This window comes from Schistosoma haematobium, chromosome 3, assembly GCF_000699445.3.
Source record: "Schistosoma haematobium chromosome 3, whole genome shotgun sequence".
Taxonomy (NCBI): domain Eukaryota; kingdom Metazoa; phylum Platyhelminthes; class Trematoda; order Strigeidida; family Schistosomatidae; genus Schistosoma; species Schistosoma haematobium.
The window spans coordinates 45,485,374-45,506,561 of NC_067198.1; the positions used below are offsets into that span (position 1 = coordinate 45,485,374).

A 21,188-nucleotide genomic window follows, 5' to 3' on the forward strand; every position below is an offset into this window, starting at 1 on the left:
TCTCCAAACCCTGATCTTCCCGATTACTGCTTATACTCTTACTCTACCTCTACCAATACGGGATTTGAATCGACAACTGCATTTCTGTGCTAATGAGTATGACGACTTGAACTGATATACGTACATACAAAGTTCTACGTTGTTACCGACTGACTGACGAATATCAACAAATACTTCACACAATATCAAATCACTTAATCAACAGGAATAGACCAGAATTTAGAAGTAAATAAATTTGTCATTGAAAATTGCTCTCAATGATTGACTACATGTGATTTATGATAGTTTCGATTGTAAAATAACACCATAAATTGGGGGACAAAAAAATCAGTTAACAACGTTTAATTTTACTGGATGTTTGTTAGTCTGAGACTCCTCCACTTAATGTATACATTCATGATTAAATTTTAATAAATAAAACAGTCAGTGAGTTGGTTTTTGGGCTGATTTATTGAGAACTAAACTTATATTTTATGAATTTTAGTCAGTTCTCTTTATTGGGTATTAATCAATCTATACAAATGTTGGGTAATTAATTCACTAAGTGAATGGTTTCTAGTCAGAATCTTCAATATGAATGTCAAGACAATTTCAATGTACAGGGCTGAAACTTGGAGAACCACGAAAACCATCATTAAAAATGTACAAGTACTTATAAATAGTTGTCTATGCAAAATACTCAATATCCGTTGACCGAATATCATCAACAACAGCCTACTATGGAAGAGAACAAACTAGCTTCCAGCAGAACAGTAAATTAGGAAAAGAGGTCGGAAGTGGATAGGACATATATTGAGGAAATCATTAAACTGCATCAATAGTCAAGCACTCCCTTGTGGTCCTGAAGGGAAACGAAAAAGGGGAAGGCCGAAAAAACACATTACGTCGGGAAATGGAAGCAGATATTGAAAAAATGAATAGCAACTAGAAAGAACTGGAAAGGATTGTTTAAGACAGGATTGGATTGAGAATGCTGGTGGACGGCCTATGGTCGTAATTGAGTAAGTGGATGGTTTTAATAACTGATTTTATATTGTGTTAAAAAACTCAATTGCAGAGTGTCTTCAATTTAATTAAATACTAAAATTAATTGACTGGTCTTCACGGTCTCCCACACTGTCCGAACATTTCATATACTTATACTAATTGTAGCTCTGGTTGTTAGAAGGGGCATCGGTCTAGTGATTTCCGAAGAATTTCGGCTTCCATCATGAGGCTTCGCAAATTAGAGGGCAGAGTTTAAATGGTTTAATTTGTTTATTCTGGTTAGCGTTTTTTAACAAGGTTGTTTTTTACGGGATGGAGCTGCTGACTTCATACCCGATCCTACTCCTTCCCTTGATCATGGAATCGTCAGTAACCCTAGAAGACAGAAAGGCAAAATTCTAAAAGGGAACGAAAAAGAGGAAGGCCAAAGAACACAATGCGTTGGGCATTGAAAGCAGACATTAAAAGGATGAATAGCAACTGGAAAGAACTGGAAAGCATTGTCCAGGACAGAGTTGGATGGAGAATGGTGGTGGGTGACCTACGCTCCTTCACAAGGGGTAACAGGCGTAAGTAAGTAGGTGAAGTATTAGTGATATTTAAAGGATTTAATTTAGATTATTTTTTAATTGACAATGCTATCTGACCTAGTGTAAATGATATACGATTTTGACTTCGTAGTGGCATATGATCTGTATTGTCTATCTGATTAATCCAGTTATTTATTAGAAGTGCTATGCAACAACACATTAGTCAAAGTGAAGGTGTACAATTATCTCTTTCTTATTATTTCGAATTGTAAACAAGGTTACTCAGTTGAAACATTCTTCTTGAATTTGATTGGTGATAATGTTCTAGGAAAATCTATGAAACAACTTTGAATAGCTACTTTTACGGCGGAGTTTCGTACTGTAAACTGGATGGTTTGGTCATAGAGTTTTCATTATTTTCCTTCTGAACAACATCATCAGCACAAACTTCAGGTAGAAGTGAAGTGTTCGAATTTTTCCTCATTAGAATTACAGCTTGTCCTGTTGACCTTGACCTTGATTAGCTATCCATCCATCAATCAGAAAAATCACGAGTACATATAAGACCAAGAATTGATTCAATGGGAGATAGAACCAAAATTATGAGGCAGATAATAAGAGGTCAACGGCCAATAATAACCAGTCAAAAGTGAAGTTAACAGGACAAGCTGTCAGTTAAAACAGGAGAAATTTGATCACTTCACTTCTATATGAAGTTTATACTGATGATGTTGTTCATAAGAACAATGAAAGCTCCGTGACCAAACCATTTATTTCAGGGAACAAAACTTCACCAAGATCATCCATCTGAGTTACAAATCATCTTCACTATCTCAAAATTATATGAGAACATTTGAATAGCATTTGTTCATTTGACGGACACTCTACTAAAATATACCATATAATTTGTGGTCACGACCTCGCCTCGAGAGATTCAAACCCAGGACATACTGGTTTCGCGTGCGAACGCTTAACCACTACACCGCTCAGCTGACATCTGATGGTGTTAATGTCTAACTTCAACTAATCCACGACATTGAGAGACACATCCAACATTGCCTTAAGTGAGTTACCATCTCACAACAGACCCGGTTGAACTCCACTGCTCACTGCTTCTCACTAGAACTCCAGGAAATAACTCTTGAAGCCAGTCACTAGTGAGTATATATTGATTCATATCAGAAAGGTTTTTGTGGATGTTATAGTAATTTCAATGGATGAGATCATGAATCAATTGAAGCTAAAGTTCCACAATAGGATGAAACAGTTGTCCAATGCTTCCAGGTTTTCCATGGTGGTCTAGCTTCAATTGATTCATAATCTCAACCACTGAAATTACTATAATCTCCACAAAAACCCTTCTAATTTGTATTCGTTCAGTGTAAACCATTTCTAAAATACTGTTAGCAACTTATAAATCTATGTAACTCTATATCTATGTTAGTGTATATGGTGACATAACGAACATACTAGATACAATAGTCTAATGAAAGACAAGATAGTGTATGCCAATGTGACCTACAATTGAAGTCTTTGTTTATATATATGTATATATAAAGTATGTACAAGAGGTAAATGCCAATAATATGCATAGTTCTTTATAGCAAAATATTTAGCAACACTAAGAATAATTGAATAAAAGTAAAGATACGACATTGAACCTTAAGATCTCATAGCTAACGTAATAGTAAATTCCAATCTCTTAGAAACGAAAATATTTCTGTGTTCCAGAGAGAGAGAGAGAGAGAGAGAGAGAACACACACACAAAGTAACTTACTTTGATTTGGATTCATTTCGTTAAGAACTTGATACTTTACAGGTTTTATACTTTCACTTTGACTTTCATTTATTTTAATCATATCACTTGAATGATCTTGATTACAATCCATTGGTAAGATAGTTTCAGAATTGTTTTGTACATCATTACTTTCATTTTTTTCAGATTTTTCTTTTAATTGACCTATCAAAGAATAGATATAAAGATAAACTATAATTTTATGGTGTCTGATAAGTCTTGGAAATTAAGCGCTATATTCGTTTCCTAAGGTATTCTGTAACCCCCAAACTAGAACTAGACAGCGACCTGAACACGAGAGAGAAGACTCAAAGTATGCGAGAAGCAGTTTACTCTAAAGGTTCATTTTAATACAGAAAATATAGGGTTTTTATAATATTTTAAATGTCGTTAGGTTGCTCGAAGATTCTGGAATGCTACTAAACACAGTAGCAGTATAGCAGCCAGCCAATCAGAACCTCTACATGTGACGATTCGCTTCCTTGATATTTCTGGCTAAAACTTCAAGTGAACGCTGATTGGATGAAAAGCATCTCAGTGTTTCCTGATCCTTGCTTGGTTTTTGCGAGAAATTTGTTTAGATCACCCCATCAGTGTCACTAAGGTGGTTTCTCATGAATAGTGAGAGAATTTTCAATGATCAAGATCAATCAGTGAAATAATGATCTATAGATTAATGCAATAATATGTTGTGGCTGAATGACAAATGCTCATGAAACTGTCTTATTGATGTTAGCCGTTGACTGATGTAAAAAAGATAATAACACTAAACAAGGTGAATAGGGTAATTCTTGGTATAATATAACACCCTGCTTATATATGCAGATTATGGTCATCAGATAAATATGATAAAATGTCATACTCACTTTTTTAATCTGTTGAGGAATGACTGTTAGTTCAAACCATCGGGGATTGTAATATGCGATAACTGAGCTTTCAGCGGATTCCTATGTTACTGATATCTGTGAGTGTTATATCCGAGTGAAGATTAAATCACGAGTAACTTCTGAGACCGATTGATGGACTAATACCATCTGCATATTCTTATGGTATAACTATTCAATAATTAGATTATATATATTTATATTCCTCTTATTATAAGCTTAATTTTGACCTATAATTTATTATTGTACGATTTACTGTTCTTAAGCTATGGTCGGTTTATTGACTACTGCCTCCCACGTTCACAGCCACTTTTTGGCTTTATTGTGTACAAATGTTATTTCCTGTTTTATGGTGCGTTGCGGTCTGTTTGATTGATATAGAAACCCAGTATGTGTGAAATAAAAGATTCGATTCGATTCGCATATTAGAAGCTGGTATTAGTGTTCTGGACACAAGTGGACGGGTTAGGCAGACATAAGACCAAATATGACGCTAGGCTGCTCATATCGGTCGAACGTCATTGGTCTGGCACAGTGCTAAGATTGTATAAGTCGTAGTTTGATTGGTGGATAAATCACGTGATAAAAAGCCGGACATAAAGTCATAGCAGTGAGGTAAATAGTTTTTTCAGTGATGGTAATATAGAGAAGAAAGATTGCATATAAGGATATAGTACAGGAAGAAAGAATTTGTTGGTAGGAAGGGACATATAAAGTCGTTTTAATCTCATAGTTTACGGGAAGACAAAGAGTGTATACACCGACGCCATTCTGATCAATTCTTAGCCATGTCACCAAGAGTCTCCAACCAATGGTTACGATAGTCACGAGGACCCCAACTAAGTAGTCTTCATCTACCAACATAGCTCAGACCAGAATTTAGTGACTTTATGGACTGATGTCACATTTAGGTTTGGCCGCCCCTAGCCTTCTTCCAACCATCTCCGACACTAGTAAGCATTGCGCATCGTAGTAACCAGTGTTCAAACACACGTAACACGTGGCTCAACTATCTCAGTCGATGAAGATCCACAATCTCATCAACTGATTTACTATCATCAATCCATAATACCCTGCGTCTAACCTCACTATTACTTACGTGGTGAACCCAGTAGATGCGAGCTATATTTTCAAGGCATCTGTGGTCAAATACTATTAGTTTACGAGTATATTCTACTCTTAATGGCCACGTTTCGCAACCGTAAAGTAGAACAGAACGAACTATCACACAGTATATTCATCCCTTAATTCATACACGAATATCTTGCTTTTGCCATAGGTGACGTAAGTTTGCTATAGTCAAACGAGCTTTTTGAATCCATACTGAAATTTTTCAGATGCAGGTAGATCTAACAGACGAATCGCAAATAGAAAGAAATACATATTCACGATTCCAATGTTAACCACTATACAATACAGTCAGTCAGTCAGTAACAACGTAGAACTTCGTATGTACGTATATCAGTTCAAGTTGTCATGCTGCACTAGCACAGAAATGCAGCTGTCGATTCAAATCCCGTATTGGTAGAGGCGGTAAGAGTATAAGCAGTAATCGGGAAGATTAGAGTTTGGAGATGTTATTCAAGGAGTACAATCCAGTGAAATAAACTTGGAAAGAAAGTAAAGGACATCAAGAATTCAGAAGATTAGAATTTAAGAGAACACAAATAGTGGATGCACTTGCGTCCTTGCAAACGATTTTGAGTCATGTCATTCAAGATCTCTAATCACCGAGTGCTATCATCTCGCGGTCCCCAACCAGGCAGTCTACACCTACCAACATGGCACAGTCTACTTGTCAGTGACTCCATGGATTTGTGCCATGTTTTGGTCTGGCCGCCTCTAGCTTTTTTCCAACCTACTCCTACACCACAAAACACTGCACATCATGGCAGTCAGTGGTCGTACATGTGTAACACGTGTCCCAGCCATCTCAACTGATGAAGTTCCACCAAACAGTATCCACTTCATTTGAAAAATATCAATCCATCATCTCAAAATTGACTGTTCCTTTTTCAAATATCAGTTCATGGTCTCAAATTTCATTTTCCCTACATTTTAATACCAATTACTTTCCGTTCCCATTGTTTCCTATCAGATCTACTGAAATACATTCTATTCCTGAACATCAATATATATACTACTGATGTGGATATAAGTAGCTCACACCACAATACTAGTGTATGTAGATACTAGATGTTTATTAATATTTATAATTAAAAAAAACACACACACCTTTTCTAACCTTATTCATTTAACTAAGATGTTTATCTTAAAATGTCATGACAAACCTTGTCACTGGGTGTTTTTTTTTTAAAAAAAACGTTCACACGGATCTTCATTGTGTTTATTTAGAAAAGACCGAAAAAACAAACACTAAGGTGACCTAGAAAACTTTGGGTTTTTTGAAAAAAACAAACAAACAAATCAACCTAATTAGTAATGGCTAGACATTGATTTGAAATTTTCATTTAAAAATTACCTAATTCATGATTTCTAGTTTTGTTTAATCTTAAAAGTCTATGTCATATAAGTTTAATTCTGATTGTGTTCAAATGATTGGGATACAAGCATCGGTTTCCATTGTTTCATTCAAGTAATGGTGGTAGGCAGTGTTGCCCAATCTCTCTATTACTTTCCATTGATGACAGTCCGGAAGCAGTGCTGGTGGAAGTAGGCACTGATTATATATATCTATTACTTGAAGAAAATCTATGCAACTATGATCATACGGACGATGTTGAGATGACACTTAAGTTATGCATACCGCGCCTAGTCAGTTGGCGGTCAGTATATGTAGGTGTGGTATGTACATCTCACTCTACAGATGGAATTTACTTTTAAAATACTGGAAGGTGCCTGAGCTTTCACTCAGTCTTGGTGGTCAGGAGTTAATAGTGGTTGAGAAGTTTTTGTTTCCGGTTGCTGTGTAAGTGCTTGTCGTGACGTGACTAATAAGATCATTTTGTGTATAATGGTAACTAGAGCAGCATGTACCAATTTGGGATATCTTTGTGATCTTCATCATGTTAATTCACTTGCAAAAAGTCCGGTTTAAAATGTTTAAGTAGGAAGAATTCGCCCTATACTTGTGAAATCTAGCCTCCTCGTGTTGAGGGTGTTAAGCCACTCTCTGTGTTTGATCACTGTTGTCCATGAAGTATTGCTAACGTTCAGTGGCAACACCATGTTAGTATTGTGAAGCATCTGTATTATGTATTCGGGTAGGTTCTTAAAGATGATGTAACACAGTTGCTTGTGACTTTACCGACAAAGCTTAAAATAAAAGCTAATAGTGGCTCTGTTGTAATTTTTGTTCACATTTTTTTGAAAGTAGGAGGAAGTTCTGTAACTAAAAGGTCTCTTTCTCACGTAATTTAATAACCAAGATTGTGAGATGATTCTTACCAAAGCAATTTATTACCAATCATAAGGGAATAGGAATCAAACAATTTCAATATCAAAATTTTTTCAAATGATATACCTATAGTAAGGACATTTTTTTGTGGAAGTTAACTACAATCTACCACTACTCAAATTTATCAATCATTGTATAGTTGAATTCATAAGTTAATTAAAGCTAGACCACCACGGAAAGTGTAGAAGCACTGGACGGCCGTTTCGTCCTCAATACCACAAAACACCCTTCTGATGATAATCATCATGTGCTCACTAGTGACTGGCTACAAGATGTATTTCCTGGGTTTCTAGTGAGAAGCCGTGACCAGTGGAGTTCAACTGGGTGTGTTGTGAGATAGTAACTCACTGAAGAGGATGATGGACGGTGGCGCAGTTTCATGAACTGATTGAAGTTTGGCATTAGCACAACTGAAAGACAACTCAGTGGTCTACAGGTTAAGCGTTTGTGCGCGACACCGACAGGTCCTGTGTTCGAATCCCACGAGCGAGATTGTTGATACGCACTTCTCAGTTGTCACATATTAGGACGGAACGGCCGTCTCGTATTTCCAGGTTTTCCATGGTGGTCTAGCTCTAAATGACTCATAAATTTAACTATTAAATTACTAAAACTCTCCACAAAACCCCCTTCTGATAATAATCATTGTATAATTATGCTGAACGATGAAAATTCCCAGAAAAAAACATTTTAAAAGTATGTTAGCAACTTAAGACGGTTTTTAAATCACAACATACTAATGAGTCTATAAAAAATAGATGTTAAGTATTTTCAATAGAAAATTTCACTTTCTGATTTCACATTGAAAACTCATTGAGTAAGTTTGGATGTGCACTGCTGACGAGTCAAGCAATAAGACGAAACGGCTGTCCAGTACTTCCAGGTTTTCAGTGGTGGTCTAGTTTCAAGTGACTTTAATTATAAAGATCTCTGTATATCAAGTAATCTCTATCTACTATATTCATTTTTTTGTATTCACTATTCAACATACTGTATATACAAAATACTATATATATTACTGAAAGAAATACATTAAGTATGATGTATAGTCTTCCTGTATATTTGTCGGTTTTTCAAACTTGTAACGCTTATGAAGTCAATAAAATCTTATGTAGTACTCAACAATGAACTCTTTCAGAGAATCTTTTACTTAATCTCTTCGAATATCAAACCGTCAACTTTAGCTTTATACTGCTAAATAAGTAGTATATAACGATAGTCAGGAATAGAATGTAATTCAGTAGAAGATCAAGCAGGAAAGAACAGAAACAAAACGTAATTAGTATGAAAATGCAAGAACAATGAAATCTGAGACAATGGATTGACATTTACTAAAGAAACAGTCAATTTTGAGACAATTTATTGTTATTTTGCAAATTAAGTTTTTACTGTATGATTATCAGAATTTAGTAAGACGCTCTGCAATGTTGTGTTGAGATGTACACGAGTTAACAAGCAATAATGAGATCACTGTTGCCAGAAGGGTAAGAGTAGAACGAGATCTGGGAATAACTGATATTAGACCGAAGGTACAATCAAGTCTGTATGGATCTTAGATTTTACAAAGACTTCAATTCGTCTAACATGTGTGTTCTCATACATTACACTATAACTTCAAGTATTCTAAAATAATAACTCTGAGGTTGTGACTACCATAACATCCTTGATACATAAGTTTGAATATATTTCAATGACAAAGAAATGAATTCATACCAAAGAAGAAGAAGAAGAAGAAGAAGTAATTGAATGATTTCATCTTGAAACAGATTTAGTCTGAATCTTATAATATAAACATAATATATTATGACTAATTATATACCCGTTTTTAGATACTTCAATCTATTCATTTTGTCTAAATTTAACCAAGATCAACTTAGTATTGAATCAGTTGAAAATAGTTACAAAATATATTTGGTTATGTTTGACTTGAATCTTTCTATTGATGTTTAAGATTGAAATTGATCAGTCTCTTATTGGTATATAAGCATCTTGTGCATATTGTGATCATATTTCCTTAATTCATAAGGAAACATGGATAGTCGCCTAATAGTGGAAACCAGAATACGGGTTTCGATCTATTTGTGACTTGTCAGCTGAATGTAACTGCATCTTAAAGTTGATATTCACTCTGTGACTCGAATCCAGTACCGTTTGCTGATCGATTGTAGATCTAAGCATCAATGGGATGATTCAAACAAATAATATGTAATGATTTTAAACTTTATCCCAATGCACAACTAAGTGGCTATCAGGACTCAGTGGCAATGTGTTTGTAGCGAACGGTACTGGGTTCGAGTCACGGAGTGAATATCAACGCTGTCATGCAGGTAGATCCAACTGACGAGTCTTAAATCGAAAGAAACCCGTTCTCTGGATTTTACTGCTATCCACCGTTAATCTCTGTTTGAAATGATAGTTTGATACGAGTTTACTTACAGTTAATGTTCAATTTAGGGTTAGAATTAAATTTGAGTCAGTTCAAACATCAGATTGGATGAAATCTTCTGAAGGTCAGTTTAGTTATCCTTCAGGTTTAGTATTTCAACGTTACTACTATCTATATTTATGTGTACATGTACTTCTTTTTTTGATTGAGATCATGAACCGATTGATGTTAGACTACCATTGAAAACCTGGAAGCACTGGACGGTCGTCTCGTTCTATTGTGAGACTCCTCAACAATACGCATCCACGACCCCGCTCGTAAGATTTGTTTAATTCCATGTTTTGTTCCATGTCAAATGAAGAAATATACAGATATATGCATACAATATACTTGACTATTGTTATTAAACAATATTTTGCATACACATATAGATAAGCCTAAAATATAATTGATGGGAATGATCTCATTATTTGATAAAAACAAAAGTAATCAATTTGAATAAGTTAAATATACCTATTGTTATAACGCTCAATTTGACTTCTTTTTCATGTATGGGCGTTAATTTACCTTAGATCAGTCACTAGTGAGCAGATGATTATTATCAGAATGGGTTTTGTGGAGATTTTAAAAATTTCACTGATTGAAATCATGTGTTAATTGAAGCTAGACCAACATGGAAAACCTGGAAGCACTGGATGGCCGTTTCGTCCTAGTATAAGAATCCTCAGTCGTGCGCATCCACGATCCCGCACCCCGCGAGATTCGAACCCAGGACCTATCAGTCTCGCGCCAGTTTTTCCATGGTGGTCTAGCTTCAATTGACTCATGATTTCAGTCGCTGAAATTTCTAAAATCTCCACAAAACCCCTTCTGATAATAAGAGTTTTATTATCAAATGAATTTATCATAAATATCACCAAGGTACCTATTTATATTCGATAATTATGATGTTTGATTAAATTTCCTTGAAAAAGCTTGAAGTAGATTGTTAGGTGAAACGTTGAATGTACTTGAAAGTTCATTTGCTCAGAATTTATAAATACATTCTTCCTCTTTAATAACTCACGCATGTGTATGAAGCATACTTGGGGAAAGTTTCACGTTTCTACAGTGGTGAACGAATCGACAGTTCATCAACACTTTTTGTAGTGAACAAGAACACCAGTGGGAACAATCGAATGTATTTGACTCGAAATTACAGGACTGTGTTAATAAAATCTAACAATCATAAAGTAAATACATAATTTGCGAAATGTCCACTAATTGTCTTAAAATGACTCGGACTTTATTGTCCTTGCATTTTCATACAAATTGCATTCTGTTTCGATTCTTTACTGTTCGATCCTCTTATCTCCCTGCTGCCAGACCTGTTCACGACTAACATCATATAATACTTATGTCAACATGAGTAGCACACACCACATTTTTATTTACATAAAATTTTCCGAAAGTGGTAAGAAAATAAAGTGTAAGCCCAAAAGAATATATTTGCACTATGTATTGTGATTCAACTTAATCCATACGCCGCTCGCCAACATTCTACATTCAATCCTGTTCTGGACAATCCTATCCAGTCGTGTCTAGTCACTATTCATCTTTTTCATGTCTGCTTTCAATTCTCGACGCAGTGTTCTTTGATCTTCCTCTTTTCCGTTTCCCTTCAGGATTCTGAGTTATGGATTGCCTTGTGATGCAGGTTAATGATTTCTATGTATGCCTTAACTACTTCCAGCGTTCTATCCTGATTTCTTCTTCAGTTGAAAGCTAGTTTGTACTCTTCCGATCAAAGGACACTGAGTCTCTTACGTGCACAATTGTTTATAAATAATTGTACTTCTTTGATGATGATTATGGTAGTTCTCCACGTTACAGCTCCGTACATTAGAACTGTCTTGACGTTAGTATTGAAAATTTTGATTTTGATGTTGGCTTTCAGATAGTTGGTTTGAGTTCCATATGTTGTTCAACTGTAGGAGTGCTATCCTTTTTTGCCAATTCTTGTCATTACGTTGACATCGGACCCTGCTTGTTGATCGATGATACTACCCAGATACGTGAATGTTTCCAAATCTCTCAGAGTTAGTGTATCACGTGTGGTTGTGTTGGTGTTCTCTGTGATGTATTTGAGGATCTTGCTTTTTCCATTGTGTATGCTAAGGCCTAATGATGCAAAGTCTGCTGCTGCACTAGTTTTCTTCGTCTGTATTTGCTGATGTGTATGGGTTAGAAGGACCAGGTCATCTGCAAAGTTCATTTTATTCCATTTTCTTTCTGATGTCGAGATCATCATAATCCAGTCAACCAACAGAAGAAAGAGGAAGAACGAGAGTAGATAGCCAATGTCTGGCTCTGGTCCTTACTTGGAATGCACCCGTCGGCTGTCCTCGATGCAGCACTTTGCAGTGTGATCCGTCGTATGAATTCTGCGTGATGTTGGCGATTTTCTCAGGTACTCCATAATGTCGAATAAGTTTTCATAATGTTCTCCTGTCCACAATGTCAAATATATATATATATAAGGTTGCTTACTCTTACACTTTCTCTTTCTCTTGGTAATTTAATGGATCATGAAGAAGTCAAAATCTGAGGGGTAGCACGGGATACAGTGGATAGCTAGGATGCAGTTGGACGATCTAGACTTCACAAATGATTTGGATCTTCTATCGCACACTCAACAACAAATGCAGGAGAAGACGACTAGTGTAACAGCAGCCTCAGCAACAGTAGGTCACAACATGCACAAACGAAAAAGCAAGATTCTATGATACAAAAAAACATGCACCAATCAAATCACACTTGACGGAGAAGATTTGGAAGATGTAAAAGCCTTTACATACTTGGGAACCATCATTGATGAACACGGTAGATCTGATGCAGATGTGAAGGCGTCGGTCGGCAAAGCAAGAGCAGCATTTCTACAACTGAGGAACATCTGAAACTCAAAACAAGTGTCAACCAACACCAAAGTCAGAATTTTCAATACAAATGTGAAGAGAGTTCTGCTGTATGGGGCGGAAATCTGGCGAACTACGAGAGCCATCATCCAGAAGACACACGTTTATTAACAGTTGTCCATACAAAATACTTCGGATCCATTGGCCAGATACTATCAGCAACAATCGACTGTGGGAGAGAACAAACCAGATTCCAGTGGAGAAGGAAATAAGGAAGAAGCACTGGAAGTGGATAGGACACACATTGAGGAAAGCATTCAACTGCATAACAAAGCAAGTCCTGACTTGGAATCCTCAAGACCAAAGGAGGTGAAGAGGAAGACCAGAGAACACATTAGGCCGAGAAATAAAGACAGACATAAGGAGTATGAGTTAATCAGTCTGTCATCAGCAACGTAGAACTTCGTACGTACGTGCATCAGTTCGAGTTGCCATATGGTCAGACGAGAAGAATGAACAATAATTGGATAGAATTAGAAAAGGAGGCCCAGGACAGATTGGGTCGGAGAATGCTGGTCGGCGGCCTATGCTCCACTGGGAGTAACAGGCCTAAGTATATAAATATTGTTTTGTTAAATATGCAGTTTGTATAAATTATTAAAACCTCTTGAATTAAACACAAGACATGACATTTAGTCAGTCACTAATTATTATATAAACAACGAACACGTGATTGTGGTCTAAAGGTTGCTTAAACTAAGTCTATATATCCATGTATACAAATACCTTAGAATATGAAATATAACAATATTTAGTATCACGTAATTAGTTTATCATAAGTAATTCAATAAACAATCCAAATACAGAATTATCAAACAACTGATAGTCAAGTTGTAACGTTTTAGTAATTTATTTATTCTTAGCCCATAAGTAAATGATTATTGATTCATAAGTAGTATGTTTTACAGTAAATACATTTTTAGTGTGTTTAAACATTCACTAGACTTATTCCATATTCATGATCATTATTAAAAAATACTACTGAAAGTCTTCAAAGATTAGACTGTGTTTTTGACTGCTTAATTGTTTCATATTTCTGCTCTACCACTGATATTTTTCTAAATTTAAGGCTATATTAAGGCGATAAGCAGACTATGCACATATGTCAATAAGAGACTGATCAATTACAGTGCTAAACATCAATGGGAGGATTCAAACAAACAATAACAATTGAATTTAAACTTTACCCCATTGCACAAATAAGTGGCTATCAAGACTCAGTAGCTAAGTGGATAACGCTATGGTGTTTCAAGCGAACGGTACTAGGTTCGAGTCCAAGAGTGAACATCAACTTTGAGATGCTGACACATCCAGCTGACGAGCCCCAAATAGAACGAAACGTGTGTCAAACTAGATTCCACTGTTAGCCACTATCCATCTTTGTATATAATGCTTGTGAACTAAGGTTACATCGAGGCGATAAGCACAGTATGCACATATACCAATAAGAAACTGATCAATTGCAGTGCTAACCATCAATGGGAAGTGTTATATTTTTCGCTTACGGTTACTGTTTAGTATTCTCGAACACCAATTCGCTCGACAAGTCCTCAAATCAGAACACGGTTGAACAGGAAAGAGATTATATTCCAAATAACAAGGTTAGATGGAAGTAAGAAGCAAGTAAGTAAGTACAATAGGGAAAAAGTTAGTATATTTATAGTTTTTCACATGAGACGATTTCTAGAGTGTTCACTAAGTATTGACTAACGCTGACTGGACAAGAATTAGTCAATCAGCGTGCACGAAAGCAATCGTGCATTGAGCATGCTTTAATCCAGTCTATGTCCCGCTAACAGGAAGATTCAAGCAAACAATACCAAGTGAATTTTCTAAATTTAGTTCATTGACAATTATTCAAGTAGTAAGTCAAATATCGAACATTACAAGAGCTTTCAAGAACTTGTTATATCTATTATTACTTTACTTAATTCATTTGATAGAAGATATTCTACTCAATAAAGTACTTTCTTAAACAAAAGTCAACAATCCCTAATTAGTATTTCATATATTTCACCAAAAATTCTTAGTTTCTGTATTCATAGGGAATATCACTCATGATTTATTAAGCTATAAAGTCAAACATTCATAGCTGTAAGAGATCATGATTAATAACCGAAACTATAATAAAGAGAAAGATCTTTAGATCTTTAACTTATTATGTATGTTTCTTGAAACATAAAATTTCCTTATCAATAAGTAGTGACAATGACAGAACCTAAAACACTCTAGATTTTCTTCTGAAATACTCATTGACGATCACAGATCACAATCTGAGTGACGAAATAGTACCTAATAAAGGTATTTGGATCGTAAATAGATTTAATGAATCAATCTGATGAAATATAAATATACAGGTATCTCCTTAATTAATCAGCGAGAAGCGTATAAATGTTAACATCTTTAGAAACACAATTCAAAAGAGTAAACTAAATAATATAAGTTTTTGATTGAGATCATTAACCGATTGATGTTAGACCACCATTGAAAACCTGGAAGCACTGGACGGCCGTTTCGTCCTATTGTGGAACTCCTCAGCAGTGCGCATCCACGATCCCGCTCGCGGGTTTCAGACCAGGGGCCTTCAGTCTCACGCGCGAACGCTTAACCTACTGAGCCGCATCCAATGGTGTTAATGTCTAACCTCAACCAACCCACGAAATTACGCGACCATAATATAACTAAAATTTAGAGCTTGAATTGGTGATATTTGGGTGGCACCTAAGTGTAAACATTCTTTCAGTGACACAAGACATGGAATCCAACACCATATGTTTTTGTCTATAATACAAGTGATACGCGATATTAGTCTGATACGATTGAAAACCATGGGACATTACAGAGCTTTTCCTTACTAGTATGGAACTTCTTCATTTGCCGATTCCCCGTTGAGTCGTACGTTTGCACTATCCAGGGTTTGTATACTATGACTTGACAGCTGTTTGATGCCCATTAGTTTTCAACGATACCTCAACTGGGATCGATTTATGCGAATATAACTTAAAAATTACAATAAATTCCCAAAAAATACCCTACAATCTACTGATATATGACTAAGCATACTCAAGTCAATAGATCGTAACCCAAAATTTGCTAAAAAGAAACCCTTTATCACATTTAAATTGACAACAAACATTCGAATTAAACAAATGAATAATATCTAAGGTCTCTAGTTCTGGTTATACAAGTGTTAATTACGTGTAATGCCTGTCATTATAATACTTATTTACAGAGTATAGACTTATTTTGTACACCTTCAGTTATACTTATTCAGTAAATAACAGTAAACCAAATCCAAAGTTTCAAGTCATAGAAGGTTAAAAATAGCTCGAACAGTATTAAGCAAAATGTATTACTACTAAGATATAAACTTGGGGGAAAGAATGGAGATATAGTCATTTCAGATGTGAACTTTCTTGAAATTCGTACATTCTTTGAAACGCTTTCCTTTTAAATATCACACAACGAAAGTAACTTGTTATATCATTAAATTAGAATAAAAGACCGTTCAACGAAAAAACGTTCTTGTCAATGATATTATTCAACTAAGCTATTTAATCGTTTCTACTTTAAATCAACGAATGAATTGGTATGTTGAAAAATGAAGTATACGAAGTGTTTGGAAATTTCAGGAATTTGAAAAGGTGACGTAATGTACGTCAGTCGATCAGTCAGTTTGCATCATCGTATAACCTGGGAAGTATGTATATCGGCTCAAGTTGCCGAACCCGAAATGAAGTTTTCGGGCTATATACCAGAATAGCAGACGTAGTAGCAGTGTCGGTGGCACTAGAAAAGACTAGACATCGAAGTTACAATTCGAGAAAATATAAATCGGTGAAATAAAAACAATAAGAAAATTATGAGGGATTCAAGAGCTTAGAATCTGAGGCAAGACAAAGAATGGATGCACGTGAGCCATTGCAAACGATTATGAGCCGTTTCAAAGTCCCTAACCGTTGGTTACGATGACCGTACAGACCTCAACCAGGTAGTCAATACCTATTTACATGGCTAGGCCCGATTGCCAACGACTTCATGGACTGAGACCATGTTTTGATTTGACCGTCCCTATCTTTCTTTCAGTCTAATTCTACACGAGAAAACATCGCCTGTGGAGGTAGGCAATGTCCCCAACACCTTAATTGATGAAGACTTACTACCTCACCGATCAATTTCCCACCTTTATTTGGTGCTTTATTCTTAACCTAGACGTTGATTACTCCATAGTCCTAAAATACGTGAGTAATGGTTCGTAGACATCTATGATTAAATGCCAGTAACCCAAGATATTCTCTACTCTAAATGGTCCTATTTCACATCCAAAATATAGAACGGAACAAAGTGCTGCGCAGTAAACTATCCCCTTGTTTGAAAGACGGATGCTTCGCCTACGTCACAAGTGACGTAAGTTAGCAGAAGACAATCGAGCCCTTCGAAGTCGTGCCAAGATTTTGTCAGATACCAGACCATTAGTATCGATGATAAGTGGAGGGGTCGATGCTTTCAGCTACTTCACTCCCCATCACTAATTCATGCGGTGACGCAAGTCATTACTGAAGTGAATAGATGAATCTTCTGGTAAAAGATCAACCCCAAAAATTCAGATGATAAGTGTGTTATTCCTAAAACCATATGTATGACAAGGTTAAATAGAAATAGAGAAAGCGGACAACTTTGACAAACGCGACTTAAAGTAAACAATTCCGGTGACAGTTCTCTATAAGCTCTGACTCGACCATTAGTGTTCAAGTAGAGAGAATGTACAAAATCAATGTACACCTCTTTGTTACGCCTTTTGACGACAAACACTGTCACAGAACTCTAGGATCAACAGAGTCGAACGCCTCCTTGAGGTCTAAGAGGATGAATATAGTTAGGCGTTGAAAAGTTTGTTTATGTTTCAGAATCTGCCAAAGGGTTTATACGTTCACGTCTAGGTCTGAAACCATACTCTTTTGCTCAAGTTTGCTCTTCACGAGTTCTAGATAGGCGTCGAAGTATTAGTGAGGTTAACATGTTAGACACTAAATTATCTTTTTGTGACTATTACTGGGCGATTTTTGTCCTTTCTTAAAGACTGGGACGATCAACAATCGAGACTAGTAAGATGGGACTTCGTCCAGTTCTCAAATGTTAGCTAAGATTTCAGTTAATCTAACTGCCGAAATTGGACCATCACATTTTAAAATCTCAGAGGTTAATCCGTCAAGTCCTTCTGCTCCCCATCACTTTAGATTACTTATAGCCACTTTAGCCTCACGAAGAGTTGGAAAATTTACATCAGTTCATTCGACCTTGTGGAGCAGGTTATATTGGCTAAAGAAACCAAGCACTTTTCAAACAAATGTTTGGGTATTGTTTTGCGTGGCTTTCAAACGGATGATGAAGAACGGTTGGTGGTTCAATATTAAAAAATTATCCAATCTTCGGTCACGACATACCTTTAAAAATCATCTAAATGGAGCGTGGTTCGATAACGTATGCACTGCAAAGAGGTTAAAAACCCATCCGTTCAGGTCATAATTTTGTTTGCAAAATGCTGCATCTCAAATCCCATTCTACAGTGGCTCTAATAAATAATTTTTCAAACTCTGTAAATTAGTTGTTAGTATTTTTTCCGGTATTTTTCTAGATTCCTTAATCGTCTGTTATAAACACCCCCACATGCTGTCAAATAAATTCTTCGCCTTTTCCATACTCATCAAGTAGACAGTCATTTACCATACGTTTGAGCTTTATCTTATCATTTTCTAACTCATCATACATTACGCTATCCTTTTTGATGCCTAAGATTTTCAAACATCCCATCGTATATTTGTCTTTTGGTTTTTTAATAAACCAGTTTATTTGTCGATTCAACGTAGACACGGTTGTGATATCATTGATATGATAATTTTTTATATCACCTAAACCTGGCTTTTTAGGTTGTATTCTTTAATAGTTATTAAATTGATTTGGTTATTTAGACTAGAAGTAAATTGCCTGTTTGACTTTTAATCCTTTTATATTTAAACGAAAGCCTCAAGTTATTCTGGTCTCATATATACATAGCATACTGTGTTTACAGACATAATTAAATGATATACTTGATACAATACATATGAGAGAATGCATAGGTTTCGTAGAATTTGTTATTGATGATAGTGATCCTATATATAACCCTTTATTACTGGCTTTAAGCTACAGTTTTGTATGGCCAACCGTGTAAAGTTAGCATATTAAGTACCAGTAAATTTCTTAAACAGGCAAATAAATGGGAGAGAATAAACACTAAACAGCAAAGTTAGGGATAAATATCGAATGGCGTTTCACAAGACACTCCTCTTAAAAAACAAGCTACTGATGCTTCAGTGGTCTTGATGAGATTTATTTCCAAACTATTCGAAATCTGGAGGATATATTTAATTAGTTATATGTAACTTAAAACCTGACACATATGTGCACCTCTTCTCGTACTCAGTGAACGTTATCACAGCAGGATAAAGTTATCGAGACTATTCTCATAGTAACAGAGTTGATAACAATATCAGCATAGAAACGAAAACGTTTAAGATTATTTCGGAACTCAGTTTCTAGCGTTGGACAAAAGGCGGATGTACCTATGTTCTTGTGAATGATATTAAATCAGGTTACCCAAAGAATATAGTCATTGAAAACGATACGATCAACAAACGAATGGCAATCAAAGCCGAAAAAATGGAAGGACGCTACAACTAATTCAGTCTATAAATAAGAAACAAGAAACTGGCTTTAGTCTGAGTAATCGGTGTACAAAAGGTAGAACACCTTTCAGTTTTGTTACATGTGGGTGACGTTAAAGTCAAGAGATCCATAAAATGAGTGACTAGATAGAGTTAACAAAATATAAAGAGGAGGAAACATTCCTGCCCTATGGGGAGACAGTACTGCCGCGTCACTAGTGGAGGACGACTTTGATAAGGCTCAAGTGCTCTCAAACTACTTCAGCAATGTATATACCATAGAAGCACTCTTACCATCAGCACATACAGATCCCTACACACATACACTGGATAGTGTGACCATGAAAGAACTCGATGTCTTTGGTCTACTAAATAAGCTCGACATAGGTAAATCCATGGGGCCCGATGAATTACATCCTAGGCTACTGAAGGAATTATCCAAATTCGTTGCGAACCCTTTAAGTATGTGCTTTAACCTATCCGTAACTCAGGATCGTTTACCCAAAGACTGGAAAAACGCCATAGTAAGTCCTGTCTTCAAAACAGGTACGAAACACAAACCTGAGAATTACCGCCCCGTTAGCCTAACTAGTGTGGTTGTTAAAATCTTAGAAAAGATTATTCGGAAGGAGCTGTTTAAGTATCTCGATAAAAACCGGATACTTTCGGAGAAGCAGCACGGTTTCAGAATAGGTTACTCTTGTCTCACTAACTTATTAGTGGCTCGTGAAAGCTGGTGCGCTCTTAAAGACCAGAAGCTACCTGTAGACGTAACCTACCTTGATTTCAGCAAAGCTTTTGACAAAGCTCCGCACAACCGGCTGTTATATAAGTTAAGAAAAGTCGGGATTGGAGGCAATTTATTGATGTGGATAAAAGACTTCCTAGTTGGGCGTCAGCAAAGAGTTCGGGTGAACTCAAAGTTATCTAGCTGGGAAACTGTGATTAGTGGACTGCGCCAAGAGCACAAATTTGGGGCCAGTGCAATTCTTCTTGTATGTCAATGATAGATGTCTTGAGGTTTATGGCGCTTGTTTCCCAAAATATTTCTAAAAATTTTTTGAACTCTCAAAAAGTCAGCAAACTGAGGTTTGAGAAATAACGGGTAAAAACTCATTACCATTTTGCTTACCCCATACAATTCCAGAAATGTAACTGTTCAGTGCCTCTTCAATAGTGAAACGATAACTTTTATCTGACAGAAACAAAGTATTCCTGGCATCAAAATGTAAAATTAGTTTTCTTCGTGGCTTCTCATCAGCCATTTAAAGTGCGCAACGTTTCGAGACGTCCCTCTAACAACCTTGAAGTATTATTCGTTTAGCCTTTCAAAACAACAACACACTTACGTTGAGCTTGTCACTGTTCATGCTTATCAATTTGCTTCGTTTATGCCTAAAAATTGTTTAAGTTTCTTATTTTGTTTTAGCTTGTTGTAATGTAAGCAGATGTTATTTACGAGGTTTACAATAAGTATGTTTTATCTGGACTTGCGTTGCATAATGGCTTATTCGAATTTGAAGTTTATT

At 36.0% G+C, this 21,188-nt stretch overlaps 1 protein-coding gene across 1 annotated transcript in view; it reads right to left on the minus strand.

Annotated features, from left to right (window-relative positions):
• RWDD1_2 (RWD domain-containing protein 1) overlaps window positions 1-20,973 on the minus strand; it is a gene marked incomplete at its 3' end in the record, with an annotated part of 29,272 nt that extends 8,299 nt beyond the window's left edge. Inside the window, exons 1-2 of the mRNA XM_035729509.2 lie at window positions 20,792-20,973; window positions 3,296-3,478 (exon numbers count right to left, since the gene is read on the minus strand). Of these exons, the coding sequence (XP_035586610.1) occupies window positions 3,296-3,478; window positions 20,792-20,924 (316 nt within the window). The 5' untranslated portion in view covers window positions 20,925-20,973. The remainder of the gene's footprint in view (window positions 1-3,295; window positions 3,479-20,791) is intronic.
• Window positions 20,974-21,188: the final 215 nt, after the last annotated feature.